This window comes from Rousettus aegyptiacus, unplaced genomic scaffold (genome assembly GCF_014176215.1).
Source record: "Rousettus aegyptiacus isolate mRouAeg1 unplaced genomic scaffold, mRouAeg1.p scaffold_m13_p_4, whole genome shotgun sequence".
Classification (NCBI taxonomy): domain Eukaryota; kingdom Metazoa; phylum Chordata; class Mammalia; order Chiroptera; family Pteropodidae; genus Rousettus; species Rousettus aegyptiacus.
The window spans coordinates 72967891-72985732 of NW_023416307.1; the positions used below are offsets into that span (position 1 = coordinate 72967891).

General features: G+C 30.0%; 1 protein-coding gene across 1 annotated transcript in view; it reads right to left on the reverse strand.

Moving 5' to 3' along the window:
* EPHA6 (EPH receptor A6) overlaps positions 1 to 17842 on the reverse strand; it is a 795422-nt gene that overhangs the window by 730676 nt on the left and 46904 nt on the right. Inside the window, 1 exon segment of the mRNA XM_036218922.1 lies at positions 9412 to 9476. Within this exon segment, the coding sequence (XP_036074815.1) occupies positions 9412 to 9476 (65 nt within the window).

The window sequence follows — 17842 nt, forward strand, 5'->3', positions numbered from 1 at the left end:
TTTTCACATACATTGCTACCTAATTATAGGGTAGATTGCTAAGTTAAGCATTACATTTATGACCACAACAGGTTTTCTTTGCTAAAATAAAACAAATTCAAACCATTTTAAATTCTATTTTGCTAACTATGTTACATTGGTTCAAAATACTAATTTTGTATGGAATTGAGATTACAAAAGCCTATTAAACATTTAATGCTGATGTATGCTTTTTGAAAGCTTGACTGGTTAGTAAAATTTCTCTAAAATTTGCAGTTCATCTATCAACCATTAAAAACCCATATGTTCTATTTTTATTCTCATCTTAATAACAAGGTGCTGGATTAATAACCATCTGGGGTTAATATTTCCAAGATGTGATTCAGATCATCAATTGTTCCCAACTGTTAATTCTTTGAAAGTGTGTTGCATTTTGACTGGGGTTACTTAAATAGGTTATAACCTCTTTTATAGTCCTTTTATTTCATAGGTAAATATCTTTCCCATCCGCCTTTCATCTTCGATTTTGGTGAGAAAATTGTTAATGAGAAAATGAACTGGCTTGTCTAAAATACAAAAATGAAAGTAAATTTATAAACTTTTCTACTCATACTCAAGACCAATGCTAAATAAGAACATAGCTCAACTTTCAGAATCTTATAGTCTTTTTCTTACAGCTGATTCTGCCCAAAGTTAATATCGCACTATCATTCTAGTTCCAATGAATTGTAAAATACAGCCTCAAACCCAGTATCTTATCTAAAATAATGTTTCTTGTACATATATTTAGCTATTCAACCCACTTTTATTAAATATCTGTGGGTAAATTACAATCATGGTAATTTGGAGAAAAAATGATGAGGAATCAAACTGATACAGTGATGATAGAGACTGATATGAAAAAACTTTAGGAAGTAGAATTAATAGTAATTGGTGATTGGTTGTACAGCATAAGAGTGAGTCAATCATTTAAAATACAAACAATTAAATTTATAAAAATATCTGGTCTATTACATTTCATCTAGTTATGTATTTGACTAATAATCTCTTAGAGTTTCATAAAATAATTTAGTATGTATATGTGCTTGCAGTGGGCTTCAATGTTGAATCTTTCATTTATTTATAAAATGGTTTATAAATATTTTGAATGACTCTAATTAAAATAATAAGAACTCTTATCTTAGATTATATGATATGGGAGTGCATTTCAAAAGCACAACTGGAATCTTCTCTTGGAAGTAGGAAACCAGAACTTACACCTTTATCATAATGTAAAAAATAAAGAGAATAAATAAAAACTACATTATGTAAATCAAGGGTAACTAACTTAAGGAAACATATAAACCTATACCTTTAAAAAATACATGCTTCTGGGAATACACCGTCAAGACTATCTATACATTAAAGAATAGCAGAGATGCTGAAAAAATAAATCGCATTATATTATATTAGGTCTTCTGGGAAGCCGAGATATTTGGAACTAAATTTCCAAGAATTCCTAGGAGTGTTATAGTCTCCTACTCCATCTGCACATCACAGGAAAGCTCTGAAGTTTTTCTTTATTGATTCATAAAGAATAATAGCAATAATGTCATGTAAACCAAAGCATAAAAGTTTGATTAATGTTTTAGATTAAATGGACTTGAAAATAAAGTCGACTTCTACTGATAGTGATTAAAGTTAAGAGAAAGTAAAAGATTCAGAGAGTTAATTGCATAAAAACAGTAGGTTAAAGAAAATTAAGTAAAATTGTAATTTGTGAAACTGCTTAAGCAAAAGTTTTAGCCAATTATATTTCTATGGTAGGTGAAAATTTAAAGGAAACACTTTGAAATATGCCAGACCACTTTGTTCTTAACAAGGCTGACCCTCAGGAGAAACTCTTATCAGAGTCTAACCTTGCTGGGGTTTTATCAGAGCCTAACCTGCTTGAGGGAAGGAAAATACCCAGTTCCAGCCTGCCCTTGCCTCCATGTAGAGGGCAGAAAATACCCAACTCCAGCTCCCTTTAGCTGTCTTATCCCACCTAACAGGAGGAAAGAAAGCTGAGAAGCACTAATGAAATTCACAAGTTGGGGGTGGGGGAGGGCGGGGAACAGGTTCACCAAAAGACTGAGACTTAACCATAAGACTACAGAACACTTTCTCTTTCCCAGCATCTTACAACTACATTACTAAAGGCGTATTTACCACAGTTTATTTTACCCAGACATTTTACCCAGACGTCTACCTTTCAATAAAAAATTACCACGTGTACTAAAAGGCGAAATCAGTTTGAAGAGGTTCGAAGAAGCATCATGGGCCAGAGTCAGATATGGCAGGGATGTTAGAGTTATCAGAATGGGAAATTTTAAAAACTATGATTAAAATGCTAAGGCCTTTCATGGATAAAGTAGACAACATGTAAGAAGAGATGAATAATGCAAGCAGAGGGATGGAAATCCTAAAAAAGAATCATAAAAGAAATGGTAGAGATTAAGAACAATTTAATACACATGAAGAATGCCTGTGATGAACTCATTAGTAGACTAGGCACGACTGTGGAAAGAATCTCTGAGTCTCAAAATATGACAATAGAAACTATTTAACAGTTTTGAAAATAACTAAAACAATTCATTTTTAACAGAAATTATCATTAAAGTTTGTATTTTCATAAACAAACACCTGCAGTTTTGAATAATTTCAATGTATTATAAAATGAATCAAAATGAAATAGTAAAGTCTGCTACTCGGATAAATTTGTCTTACTATACAAAATATATAAATTATAATAAAATAATCAAAATTAATTATTAGTAATTATTCTATTTGCTATCATAAATACATCCTACATTTGATTTTTCAACTCTGGACCAATGATATTAGGAAATGATGGCCTCTGATTTATGGAATAAAGTAGCTTTCTACTCAGTTTATTTATAATATAGGGCTTTTTTTATTATAAAAATCATTAATTTCTGTTTTAGAATCATTATAAATTAGTAATTAATATATTTTAATTAAATTTTAATATTTATTTAAACAACTAGCAATTATGTACACAAAATATACTTATAGTTTTTATTTAGATAAGAATGACTTGTATCTTTATTTTCCTACATATCTTAGGATTAATTTCCTAATATCAAATCACTATGTTTAAGTGGTAAAATCATATATCTTGTATTATCTTACACTATTCAAATCCTAATTATCATCAAAGTCACAGCATGCAAAAAAAAATGTGTGTATATATATATATATATATATATATATATATATAAAATACACTATTTAAAACCAATACTTGGCATCTGAGAAACACAAACTTTTCCAAACTCTAATTGTCATGATTAATATAAAATGCAACCTAATATCTAATAGCACTTCTTTTTACTATTAACGCTCAGTTTTCTCTTATTTTTTTTTTTATTAAATTGTACTTCACTGCTGAAAAGCAAGTTTGATTTTGAATATTGGTGTGCTGATGTCTATGTCTACTGTGACTTTGCAACAAGATATGATCTACCATGCATACATTAAAAAAGAGCTTTTAAAACTTAACTACCTTTTAGTTGCCGAAAGAAGAAATTGGGAAAAATATTTAAGACAAGCAAATCTTTCATTTTCTTGCTCAAAATATTGCTGTAAATAAAAATAAATGGTGAAAATCTTTCAGATGAGTTAAAGAAGTGCTTAAAAATCAAGTTATTTCCATCAACATTAAGCATATGTAATTTTAGGTTGTAAATCAAATAAGATCTTACAGAGTTATGATGATGATGATGATGATGATGATGATGACGATAATGATGAAATGCTATTTTTAACTGTCAAGTTTTATTTAGGTCCTTATACAAGTACCTTTAATAACCAGTATGCAGCTACCCAAGCAATTCATTTATCTTTTTCAATTACAGTATCAAAATAAAAAATCCACATAGCTATATTTTTTAGAAATATCAAATATAATTACTAAAGCTCAAAGAAACAATTAAAGTTTTTAATCGTGAATTTTTTTTTTATATCTTATGAAAAGTTTTATTTTTCTGGTTATTAGCAGAGTCAATATTGAGCCAGGATGCCCTAATATGACACACTCCCTGCTATGTGTCAATGAATGGGGCCCAATCTGTAACAGGTATTAAGGATTTTGATGATCACGCACAACTATAGGTCTTCTTATTGTAATTGTGTTTTCTCTGTCATCTATAGTGTTATATATTAACTAAAAATAAATAGAATAAATACAAATATCAAAAAGAAAGTATTAAATGTGAAAGTTAATGTTTCAAGAAAATATATAAATTTTTTCCAGAAATTTTCAGATTACAAGAATAAGCTCAGGAGATACACATATTTTTAAATTTCTTCTTTTACAAAAAGTTACTGCACGAGTAGTTTCTTTTGTATTTCTTTTTTCTCGTTGGCATTAAAATGGCATTACTTCTTAAAAACTAGCTGTTTCCTTCCCAGGAGATTTCCAAAATTAAAAGGTCCTTCAGTTTTTCACAGAGTGAAATTTAGTATGATTCAGTTGTTAGCTATTCAAAGCAAATAAAGAGCCCAGGGCATATGCCTATACTTAATGTTTATGAGAACACTATACTTAATGTTTGTAAGAATAGTGAAGAAGTATTTGCATAGCACTTCCACAGTGCCATGCAAAAATTTTTGTTCATGCATAATTCTTTCATTGATTAGCAAGGAACTTTTAACTACTATGCTATATCATCATAGTTTCATTATCTTAATGTAGTATGTTGACAGATAAAGGATGGAAAGGACACTTACGGGATAAAGTTCTTAAAAGTTTTGAATTATGTAGACATATGATTCCTGACATTAGAGAATAAGAGCACAGTGTTAAGAATTATCACCCAAATTCTCTGATGTATTCTTTTCTAAAACCAAGTTTGGACCCTATACAAATATAATATATTTCACTCAGTTCTCAATATATCAATACAGTCATAAGCCATGTAACATCATTTTGGTCAACAATAGACTATATACATAATCCCATAAGATTATAATGGAGCTGAATTTTCTGTATGAAATGGAAGAATATGTGGTTCAGGAGGAATGTTTTCCTCTTTTGGGAGCAGTATCTTTGGGGCTTGGCAATAGATTTCCTCTCATTCGAGCACTTTTGAGTGCACAGATTATATCCTAATTAGTCAGACACTGACCTGTTTCATCACAGAGGAACTTGTCCTCCCAGTGCTACATATTCAAAGGACTCTACAGCCTTCCCAGTTGTAGCTTAATGGTCTTCAGAGTATATTGTTGTAATTTCTTTGCTGAGAATCTAAAATTCTGTATAAGGACACAGGTCCACAGGAACTACCTTAACAAGTATTAAGTGCCACTGCCACTTTAATAAGGGCTTTCTGTGATAGTGCGGAGTCAGAGAGTCCTTGTACTTGACAAGATTTTGGGGTTGTAATGATGTAAAGCATAGACAAGTTTTATTTCTTGTATCAGATCAATGCCAGAGAGAGCTCTTTTTGCCAGATTGGATCAATGGAACAAAAAATAAATTTCCAAAGTCAAAATATTGAGTCAGTTCTACATCCTCTCTATGTGAATTTTTGTTTTGTTTTGTTTTTATGTAGACTTTTTAAAAATAAATACCACAAAATTCCTTAATTTGATCACTGCTCCAACACGCAATAGCCAAAACCACATTGCCAAAACAATCCCTATGTTCTTTTATCTCTCCATCTTGATTTCTTATTCCTACTGATCCTTAGGCCCTTTCTCTCTACACCTTACTCATCCAGTATCTGCTGGATATTTCTAGTTGATTTAGCCCACATTCTTGTTCATGGAGTAGCATTGGCAGCTTTGATATCTTATTTCTGACCTTGTAGTAGGGAAACAGGGGGAGGGTTTGTGGGACAGTGTTTATAAAGTCCACAGTAATGGACAGTAATGTTCTAGTCCTTCATAGTCACTCAAATCTCATCACTGAGAGCAATTTTCAGTCCCAGAAGCTCCATTCTTGGTAAGTGCCCAGGAGTACTCTATTTTTTATCTTTTATATCATATGTTACTGTATATTTTCTATGTTTATATATGTTTAGATATTCAGATACCACTGTGTTAAAGCTGCCTACAGTATTTAGTACAGTAAGATGCTGTAGAATATTGTAGCCAAGGAGCAATAGTTTATACCATATAACCTAGGTCTGTAGTAGGCTATACCATCTAGGTTTGTGTAAGTATGTTCTATGATGTTCGTATAATGACAAAATTGCCTAACTACACATTTCTCAAAACATATCCCTGCTGTTTAGTGATGCATGACTGTAATGTCATATCACCTATATTTTGAACATCCTTTCCTTTTAATTGTTCAAGACATCTTTCATTTCCAAGGGTCTATATTATTGTCTTAATCAAAAGAAAGCTTCAGTAATTTTTGTTTGCTCGTTTGTTTAAGAGAACCCAGAAATCTTTTACTTTTATTTACTGGGGCTGAAATATACACTCTCTAGATCAATTAAGATATTTAAATGCTAAGTCTTCCATAATATAGCCTATCCTATAATCCCCACCATATTCCTCCACTCTAGCCACACAAATGAGTCTCAACATTCCAAAACAACACACTTATTTAAGAATTCTGTGCTTTCTCTCAGACCATCCCCTTTGCCATAAAGGTGATTTCTATCTCCTTTCTTCCAGCGCATATACAATTCCTTCAGCATTTATAAGAAAGAGCTGATATGTTACATCCTACTACCAATTTTCCCTGATGAGAATTAATCCCTCCCTTTATCATTCTTTCAAATAACATTATTCAAAATGACCTGGAGATACTTTCTTTGGACTTATGATCATTTAGAATTATCTTTATACTGCTAGACTTTTTTAGTGTCTGAAAAAAAAAAAAGCAACTTCAGTTAAAATGGCCATTCAAATTAGCATGGCTCAATAAACCTGAGAATCTGAAAAAAATATACAATTTCAAATAGATATAATTACAAGTTTAATATACAGAAATAAATGCTGGTTTAAATGTTATAAACTGATTAACAGCTTCCACAGATTTTAAACAATTTAACTGGTATTGATATCTAAACGAATTTTATTCTTGCAAAATTTAGCAGCATTTTTTTTCAAAAAGTTCTTCATTCTTACTGATTATTTCTTCCCTTGTTTTAACCTATAAGCATTAAGTAAAACTTCAGTTTTTGTCAGTAATCCATTCTCTTTATTGAAATAGAATTTAAGTTGTATATTTGCTTTAAAACTTACTTATAGGATATATCTGTCATAAAATATGTTCATGTGCTCCCAATTTAAAGTGTTCCTACTACTGATCCTTGCCATTTATGCATTGTTATTTGGGGGATAGTCTAAAACTAATATAATCTATTCCAATAGTGATATTCCAAGGTATGAGTATTCAATTTACTTTTTAAAGTCTAAATCTACGTATTAATTTTCCCTCAGCAGTTACATATTGATCATTGGCCTTCATTTTTATATGGTAGAATCTCAGAAGAAATAAAAAGCACCTAGCTGTGAAATGACTACCAGTAAGTGTCAAGAATAGAATATGTTTGGCTTAGAATTCTGCTGCACTACTTCCTAGCTCTAAGAACTTATAAAATTTATTTAATGTACCTGAGTCTCAATATTCACATCTTTTAATAGGGATAAAATTATACTTGATTATAGGACTACATAATGTGCTTTGAACAAAACCTAACATGGTAAATGCTCAAGAAATTTTAACTATCTTTTTCTTTTCCACTTTACTCTACTCTATTTCTTTTCTATTATATTCTCCTCCTCTTCTTTCTTTCTCTCCTCTTGCTAATCCCTGGCTGGTATCCAAAATGTACACTCTATCTAGCAATTTATTTATCAAGGAGAGAAAAGAATTCTAAATCAATTATGTAAATATCACACATAAGTAATTGACCTTTTATGAAGTTTCCAATATTCCTTTCAGCAGTGCCACTGTAAAGATACAGGCCTTAAAGTCAGAAATAGCTTAATTTGAATTAAAGACCATCACTCACTATAGGGCCATTGTGAAAATAAAATCTAAAATTATTAGTGCAGTGTCTGGCAAATAGAATACTATGGCATAAGAATCACTTTTTAGACAATTTCCCTTAACCAGAAGTAGTAAAAAAAATTCCAGAAGTAGTAAAAAAAAATTCCCCATTTCATTACACCTACGATAAAATCATCACAAGAATGATGGCAGTAAGTTTATCTTAACTCTGTAAATCCCGGTGTGTCTTGATTACCAGTTTCCTCTGAAATGCTGCTGATCAAGCCAAACACTATCATTAGAGCAGGGCTATAACTCTTGACTCTTACATGATTCCTCGGTTATGACTATATAAAGACAGTGATAATATGATCACTAATGTTTTTGTCTGTTTTTCAGAAAAGGGAAAACTAGGGCTTGCAAATTATTTGTAAGTTCTTATAAGTTACTCTGTATACTAAGAAAAAGAGATGTATTATATTATAAAGGTGTCTAGGAAAAAAGTTTCATTCACTTCTTGAAAGTTACTGATTAACATGACATGCTGAATACACTCAACAGATGCAGGTATTTATTCATTTTAATAAAAATAAGATAGTAAAACTTAAAGCATAATCTTAGTTTAAGAGGTGTATTTCTCACCAATGGTTTGATAAGAGCTCTATGAGAATACAATGAAAATTAATGAAAAAATAAAATCAATCTATAAAGCAAACGAATTTAAAAAAAAAAAAAAAGCCTGATAAACAAAGACAGGCAGATTTAACTTCTCATAGGAATTTTTAGATGTTTAACTTGAAAAAACAACAACATATTATAATGTGAAAATTATGAGAAATATATTAAAACACATAAAAAGTAAAATATAATCACAGCTACCTGAAAAACCATATTTGTAAATTATACATCCTTATACCTTATAAGCCTTTCAAAGGGAACTACTTCCAGCTAAAAGTAAAACCTAATCATAATGTACCTTTTGGCCAACTTCAAAAAACACATACTGCTTTAGTAGACTCATATTATCTAATAAAAACCAAATCATTAATATTTCTAAAATCTACTTATGATAACCTGAAATTTGTTTATGCACAAATATTTACTGGTTACCAAATTTAATGATATAAACAGAGAAGTGTCTTGAATATACACATAGAAATTATTTCTAAAGAAAATATTTATATGAGAAATATTCTTATATTACTATATACGCTGTTTTAAAGAACAATTACTGATTTAAAAGAAAGCAAAGATGTTTTACGTATTATTCTCATTTATTGCCAGTTCTAACTGTATTTTGTCTTTTCTATGGAATTTAAAGTTATATGCTAAAACGCATACTACATAATGTCAAAAATCTACCAGTCTTTCAACTACTATAACAGACCCTAAACACCTAACAAGGATGACAAGTTCAAAAAGATATTCAAACTTACCCCATTTAATGGATATGTTTTCCATCCTAGCTCTCCCAGCACAGTTGTTGTATCAAGCAACACAACTGGAATTAAATAAATTTAAAAAATTGCATAAATACGTCATTTGATGCAAAAATATATCAAAGTTACTTAATCATTAATGTCAACTATCCTTACTATTATGCATTGCTTTACTTTAATAAGTTGCATTATTTACTTTAAATTATTTCTATGTACTAAGTATTAAATTAATATATAATAATATTAAGTAATGATAAAATACATGAAGTGGTTATAAGTTAATTATAAAATATGTAATTTGTGTTTAGCAATGCTAAATGAAGTAGATAATTGAATAACAGAATTAATATAATTATTTTTAATAGCTGTCTCCAAAAACTGATGAAATAACCACCTTTGCTTCCCCACTCTCCTTTCACACGTGATCTTTTTATACCACATTAAAGAAAGAAAAACTGTATTAAAGCAAGCCTCTCTATTTCCTTTCTGTTATTAAATGACCTTATATATGATTGGCAAAATATGAAAACAACTCATTTTGAATAGATGTAGTATCTTTAAAGCATAGATTACATTGGTACTAGGTAGTAAACTTACTACTAAGGAAGGCAAAAACAAAAATAAAAACCATGCATCTTTTTTCCTGACCAAAAGAACTCATAATCTGGTGGAAAAGGCAGACATGTGAACAAATAATCAGAACATATTCTGTTAAATTCTAAAATAGAAGACTATATAATAGCCTAGCAATTAAGTTATAAGGCTGGTAGAGCAGATCTGAGAAGATTTCGCAAAGGAGATACAATTTGAGCTGGGTTAGGACGAGCGGGGTCTTCAATTAGATGTGACAAGAAACAATTTTTGTTTTTCTTTTAGAATACCTTCTGTAAGGTAATTGAGCTAAGACTAGATCCATTCTCAGTTACTAGAGTGGGAACTAGGAGTGGGAATTAATTGGGGAAAAATAGAAGGATAAAAATGAGGCTAGAAAGTGAGTGACATCAACTGGAGAGTATATTTTATTGTTTCCAGCAGGTAAATGCATAGGACTCATGATTCAGCAGATCTTTATTTTTAAATACTATCTCTGAGTCCCCCAGATACCAGGAAGCCATGGACCACACTCTGTAAAACAATGCCTTGTATCTCACCATAAGTTTTAATCTTCATCTAGTTAGGAAAGTGAGGTTTTTTATTTGTAGTTTAAAAAAATGCCATCGGGAGTATGTTATTTGTCATCTGCTTTCAGTGTCTATTGTAAGCCTTCTGTGATTTTTCTTATTTGAATTGCTGTGATGCAATTGATGGATTTTCAAATATGAAACCATGCTTACATTTCTGGGATAAACTCTATTCAGTGCAATACTGTTAAAATCTATTTACTAAACATGCATTTGTAAAACTGAGCTATAATTCCTTAATTAATTTTTATTGTGGAGAATTCTCAAATATATTTTAACACATAGAGAAAACAATACAATGGATGCTTATGTACTCATCATTCGTCTTCAATAATTATCAACTTATGGCCAATCTTATTTCAACTATACATGTTTACCTACTCTCCAACTGCAAGATTTCTTTGAAGGAAATTCCAGTAATCATATCATTTCATCTGTATAATTTAAGTATGTATTTCTAAGATAAAAATTCCTATAGTTTCATTTATTCCATATTAACATAACTACAACATCTTAATACATTACTAAGAATAGTATTCCCTTAATGTCATCAAATATACAGGTAGTGTTGAATATTCCTATTGCCTCAACCTACTTTAACAGAAAGTCAGTATCTAAATAAGTGCTATACATTACTGTGAGTTGACATTCTTCTATAAGTGTTTTTTTTTTTAATCTATAGAGCCTCCTTCTTATCTTTTTTTTAGTTAGATTTATTGAGGTATGATATACTTTCAGTAAAATTCACCCAGTTTAAATATACATTTCTATGAATTTTGACAAACTCCTACATCCATGTAACCACCTTTATGACCAAACTATAGAACATTTCCATCACCCCCAACATTTTCCTTTTGATCCTTTATAGTGAATCCCTTCCTCATCCATCCTCTGGAAATTACTCATCTGATTTCTGTCCCAACAGCATGTAGCCTGGTTTTTTTTATTCCAGCAAAATACATTTGAGATTCATCTGTGTTGTTGTATGTATCAATAGTAAGTTCCTTTTTATTGCTGAAAAGTATTCTACTGTATGGAATTCCATAGTTGATGGACACAGCTATTTTCAATTGGAGCATTATACATAAAGCAACTACAAACTTTCACTTACAGATTTTTATAGGAAGCTATTCTTTCATTTCTCTACGATAAATATAAATTACTATGCTATACAGGGAAAGCTTAATTTAAAAAAAAAATTGTCAAACTATTTTCCAAAATGACTATGAAATTTTACATTCCCATTAACAGAATGTATGATTTTCCAATTGCTCCACATCCTCACCAGGACCAGGTATTGTCCTGTTTTTTTGTTTTGTTTTGTTTTGTTTTGTTTTTAAGGCATTCTAACAGGTGTGCAAGAGGATCTCCTTGTTTTAATATTGTTTCCCTAAATGACTGACTAGCCACCTATCTTTTTCACTACTTGAAATCAAATTTAATGAATAAAACTAGGTTGTTTTGTTCCGCATTGTAGATTTTCCTAATCATGAGATATCATTGATTGCTGCTTTCCATTCCCTGTATTTTCTTTAAATTGACAGGTATATTTAGTGGTTTGATCAGATTCAGGTTCCATTTATTTTCATATTTCTTATGATTATTTCTTTGGTTGTATTTTATAGTCCTTATACTAGAAAACATCCACTAGGGTGATGTCAAAAGGATTCGGGAACCAAAGTGCATAGGCTTCAACTGGTTCCATACAATTTATCGTACACAAGGTTAATGACTGTAAGGGATTGAAATACATGAAATATGTTTAAACCCACACATTCATGATGATAAAACAAACCTGATGATAACTTTTGAAGCATACTAGAAAGCCATTCTTTAAAATACTAGTAAATCTAAAAAGAATAAAACATTTATTTTGTTCTTTCTATATGAACTACTTCTGAATAAAGAAACAGTTAATGCAGGAACATTTCTCTCTGAAATATTTCATTCAATAAATGAAGAAATTACTGAAATAGGCTAGAACATGTTCTACTCCTAATAAGTTAACATATTTAGATAAAGGTTTCTAATGTCTGCCAACATCCATCACAAAAAGATAATAGGAGACATGCAGATCTAGACCTTTTTGAAAGACGTTCTTTACAGTTTCATATAGTTCATAGCAATATACAATTCTAACATTAACCCTGGAAGTAACAGACAGAAAGTACAGTAAGGATGATATATATATACATATAACACACATATACACATACACATATATGTACAAAAATACAAATACAGAAAATGATATTTGATGGCATCCGAGTTCATTCAGCATAAGAAAAATAATCTATATATTAGAAAAAAGCTGAAGATATCATTATAATAAATATTCAAAACTATAAACTTACTATTAAAAAGTTAATTTTCTTTTTGGTATATACTATTGAAAATAATTCAGAAGTATTTAATACCACTATCTTCTTTTGGGGACTCAGAAGCTTAATGTTACTCACTTATCTAGCACATTTATATTTTTGGAATACAATATTATTTCCCTAGAAGGCTGGTAAAATAATTATACTAACTCATAATGTAGGAAACTCTTTCTACATATTTTCTTCAAGTAATTTCCACAACGTCCTATCAGGTTTTTTTAAAAAAAAAAAAAAAAATACCTGATTTACAGATGAGAGAACTGAGTCTCAGAGTTTAAGTAACTTTTTTCAAGATCACAAAGTAACAGATTTGCATTCCAACCAAGGAGAGTGATGTGCCAGAATGTCCTTCAAAAAATGGTTAAACATACACCTTGTAAAAAAAGTGCTGTTTTCTTTCTACCTTTTAAAGTTTGAATATAAAACATTGCTACACAATGGAATGTGTGTGTGTGTGTGTGTGTATACACACACACATATATATACACACACACACACATATATATGCCTTACCGTGGAACTGCACACCTGAAGCTTACTGGATTTCATTAATCAATGACACCATAAAAACAAACAAACGAACAAACAAAAAACATTGTTATTTGTTTTCTCTTTTTATTTTTGTAGATGCAGAGAAACATCACTATCTCTTTTGCTGATTCCAAATCTTCATAAGTTTTTACACTAGTTTTCACATGAATGGTTTCATTAGAAAATTTATTGTTAATACCTAAAAATCAGGCCATTTAAATCAAGGGATTTAACGAAGTAAAGTGTTTAAAAATCCCAAATTTGAATTAAATTCTACCAACAGAGATTTTTTTTTCATAAATTGTAAGTAGAAATTAAAGCAAATTAATTAATTAATTAGTTGATATAATTATTTTTTTCTCAAACATATTTAGGCTGCTTGGTTCTCAATACTTATAATTTGTAAACTATAAAGTATATTCATTTCGAAACAAAATAAAAGGAAAATATGCATATACATATAACACTGTAGATCCTTAGGAAGAATTTTTTTGTTTCTTAGTGGCTTCAAGAAACCTTATTTACATAATTGCTTTATTTCCCTCATTAAACTGCAATCATACCTTTTAAAAATTCATAAGAACAGTACAATTTAAAATTTACACTCCAGACAAGTGAATGATACATTGATACTAAAATTAAACTGAGAGTTTTTGAGATCTTTTAATACCATTACATATAATAAATGTTTAAGTCTTATCATTTGTTTCATATATAAAACCCCCACGAACTCGTTTTTTCAGGCACACTAATTGCACTGGACCCAGTAAGGTGAGAGCTCCTCCTGCTGGCTTTATGCACACGTTATCTTGTCCTTACCAGAGTGAAAAAATACTATAAACTGAAGTAGGAAAAAAAATTATAATATGACATTAACTTCAGTAAAAAGTCAATCTTTTTTGACTTTTAATTTAATGTCTTGTTTTAAATATAGCAAGAGTAACACCTATTATTTATTTAAAGAGCCCACATAAAATATAATTTATTCATATCATAATAAATGAGAAATTGAATAAACCAAAAAAACAAATAAAAGTAGTAGTAGGCTTGTGGTATCTAAATAAAATTTTGAAAAAAGATTTAGTTTAATAAGCAACATAATGTATAAAATATATTTATAAATAACTACATATAATTTTCCTATTAACTTTTCGAAATAAATTTTTAACATATCTCTCTTTGAAAATATACCTTAATTTATTAGTGCTCCCTTCACTCATTCTTTTGGGAATTATAAGAAAATTTCATTGTGTTCTAAAAGAAGATATCGAATGATAAAAACATAGTTGATAGTACTGGATTAAATATGAGGGTAATGAGTACGATTAAAAAGCTCAATGTTAATTTCTTGCCCTTGTATAAATTATCAAGTCTTTTTCTACATCCCTTTTAGTGAATTTAAGGAATATCAGTTTTAAAACAATTAGCATATAGATTTATAGCATATAATGGAAGATCATCTTTATTCCAACCATACAATTGAAAAAGAATGAGATTTTATTTGTGTATCATTTTGAAAAATTAGACAAAGAAAATCAATCAACCCACTAAGAAGGTAGTTTTTCCTTTGACAATACTTTTGCTCTAAAAATTCAAGTCAGTGGAACGTGAATCAAGTTTAAAGATTTGTCAATCTTTTTAAAAGTTCAGATAACAGCAAATACAGGTTTGGGAACTTTCTCCCAAAGACTTCATGCAAAAAAAGGCATGGCATTTCTTCCTTAAAATCATTCAATTTATAGCCTTTATTTTACAAATAAGGCCCAGAAAAGTAAAGTAAGTTACTAAGTCACTTAATGACAACATATTATGTAGAGGCTTTTGATAGTTATTTCCACTGACTATTATATACCCTACCACCCCCCATAGATCTAAACAAACCAGTACATAAACAAAGGGAGTACTTCTGACACCGTGACTACCAGATATAATTAGAGAATCCTTAAAATTATACATATGTAAACAAACATGCATGTGTGTATCAATTTTAGCCATAGTCTGCTTAAATGTCATCTTGTTTAGACCTGATTTAAATTGACATTCAGGTTACCACATTAACCATTAACTAATTTAATTTTGACATAATTGCTTATTTTCAAATGACAAAAATCAGACCTTTTACTTCCTGATCTTTATACTATGGGTATCTACCCTCACATAGAGTCAGAATTAATATATAATTCTTATAAAATCTAACATATATTGCTTTAAATAAATGTAGAATTATTATATTTTTCTGTGGTATGTCTCTCTGTGTATTGGTATTATTTTTAAGGCAACATTTTCTAGAGAAGATCACTACTTAAAAATAATAAAACTTTTCTCTGGAAATTGAGATCAATATTTGTTCATTAGGTGTACTTACAACATTTTGTTTTGTTTCTTATTTCTGTCATTGCTTGTTTTTAATATAGGTATTATTCATGATTAATATTCATACTCCATGATAGTCTGGAAATCCTATTTGAAAGATAAGGTAATATGAGCATAGTGATGTTATATAGCTTAAAAAAATTGAATCATGTCTGGAACTCTTGAACTCATATTCTTCAACTTTCTACTCTACTAGAATATTGTATCTTTTTCAGAAAGTTTTGATAGAAAAATAAGTTTTACTAACCAGAAATTATTTTCCTTCACTATCACCTTAAATTGAGAAAAAGGGAAAAAATTCAAGCTAGTTTATTATTTAGAAGGTAAGGTATACCAAAAAGTAAGAACTACTACTGAAAACCTCATCCAAATACTGAATGGTTAATAGGTCATTAAAAATAAAACTAGTAGTGTTCATTCTCACTTCCATACCTTCCTATTTTGCTCAAAGAACCTCTATATTGTTTTCCTGCTTGACACAGCTTTATTTATTTCAGCAACAAAATTGTTTCTAATGTCTGCCCTTGGACAGGAGGGCTTACCAAAGAGACCCACGGAGAACCTAGGTATGGATCTGATCCATCGCATGGTCACTAAATGATAGTGATCTGAACAAGGTCATTAAGACTTAACCATGAGTCACCTCAAACGTTATGCTTTCCCCATCAAATTGTTCTGCTATCTCTGTGGTTTAAAAAGAAAGAAAGGTAATGTAAAATGTTCCTAATAAACAGCAATACCTAATTTTTACATTTAACATATTCAGCACCTTGATCTATAAATAAACTATGTAGTTCATTTAGGACTTGTATTATTTCCATTTGTCTCAATCATACAGAATTTAAAAAGCTAGAAAAGACTATTTGGCTTTAGTCTAGATTTGCCAGACTTGTATTTAATAAATGTTGTAATTTTTTCATCTCTCACAGACACTCATATTTATTACATACACCCATTGTTCAAAATCACTGACCCTCCCCTCTACTGCTGTCTAGTAGAATTAAATTGTTATTCCAAAGGGCAAACATCCAATAGCACAACAACATCATCATCAAAACTGTCAATAATTGGACCATTTATCTCAGTTTCTACAGAAGTGCCAAGGAGTGCCGGTAGTCAACAGAATAGAGACAATGATTTTCTAGCTAAAGATACTCTCCAAAATAATCCTGAATTCAAGAAATTTCTGCTAAATTAGTCTGGAGAGACAATATTTTACTGAATGGGAGATTTAAAAAATTGAGGTAAATATTATCATAAGTAAGCATTTTTTCTAATCCAAGCTTTAGTCATCAAAAATAAATAAATATAAACATATATAAATATATATATATATATCAGGTAAAATATCTTAATAGCATTGTCATAATTTTGAAAAAATACATATTAACTTTGAAAGAACAATATCCTCCTATAGCCCACCGAAACTATGGCCAAATCAAGATACAATTATCAATGTTAATTTAATTTAAAAATCAGTTTTACCAACATAGTATGACCTCAAGGTCAAGGGGCGTGTGTGTGTGTGTGTGTGTGTGTGTGTGTGTGTGTGTGTGTTGAATAAAATGAATGAATGTAGTTAACGAAAAAGAGTATGGGCAAGAAACACATGTTTTTGGGGAAAAAAAAAACTATTGATAAAGCAGTGCAGACTTAGCAAGAAAGAAGGCATCGGGTGAAATTTAAATGGCCATTGTGCTTAGCTTATAATGAAAAATCAAAGGCTATGCACATATGATCTTTCTGAAATGTGGTTAAGGGACAAAGTGTTCTTCAGAAAAAAAAAATCGAAGTAAGCATTTGTTTTGAATACAGAATGGATTGTGAAAAAAACCAAACATGTTATGTACCTTTTGGAGACCTCTTCTCTGCTCAGGCTCTTATCAAGGGATGCCTTCAGACTACCTGCTCTCAGCCAAAACCCTGTGCATCTATTCCCACCTCTGATAGCAATGTTCAAGA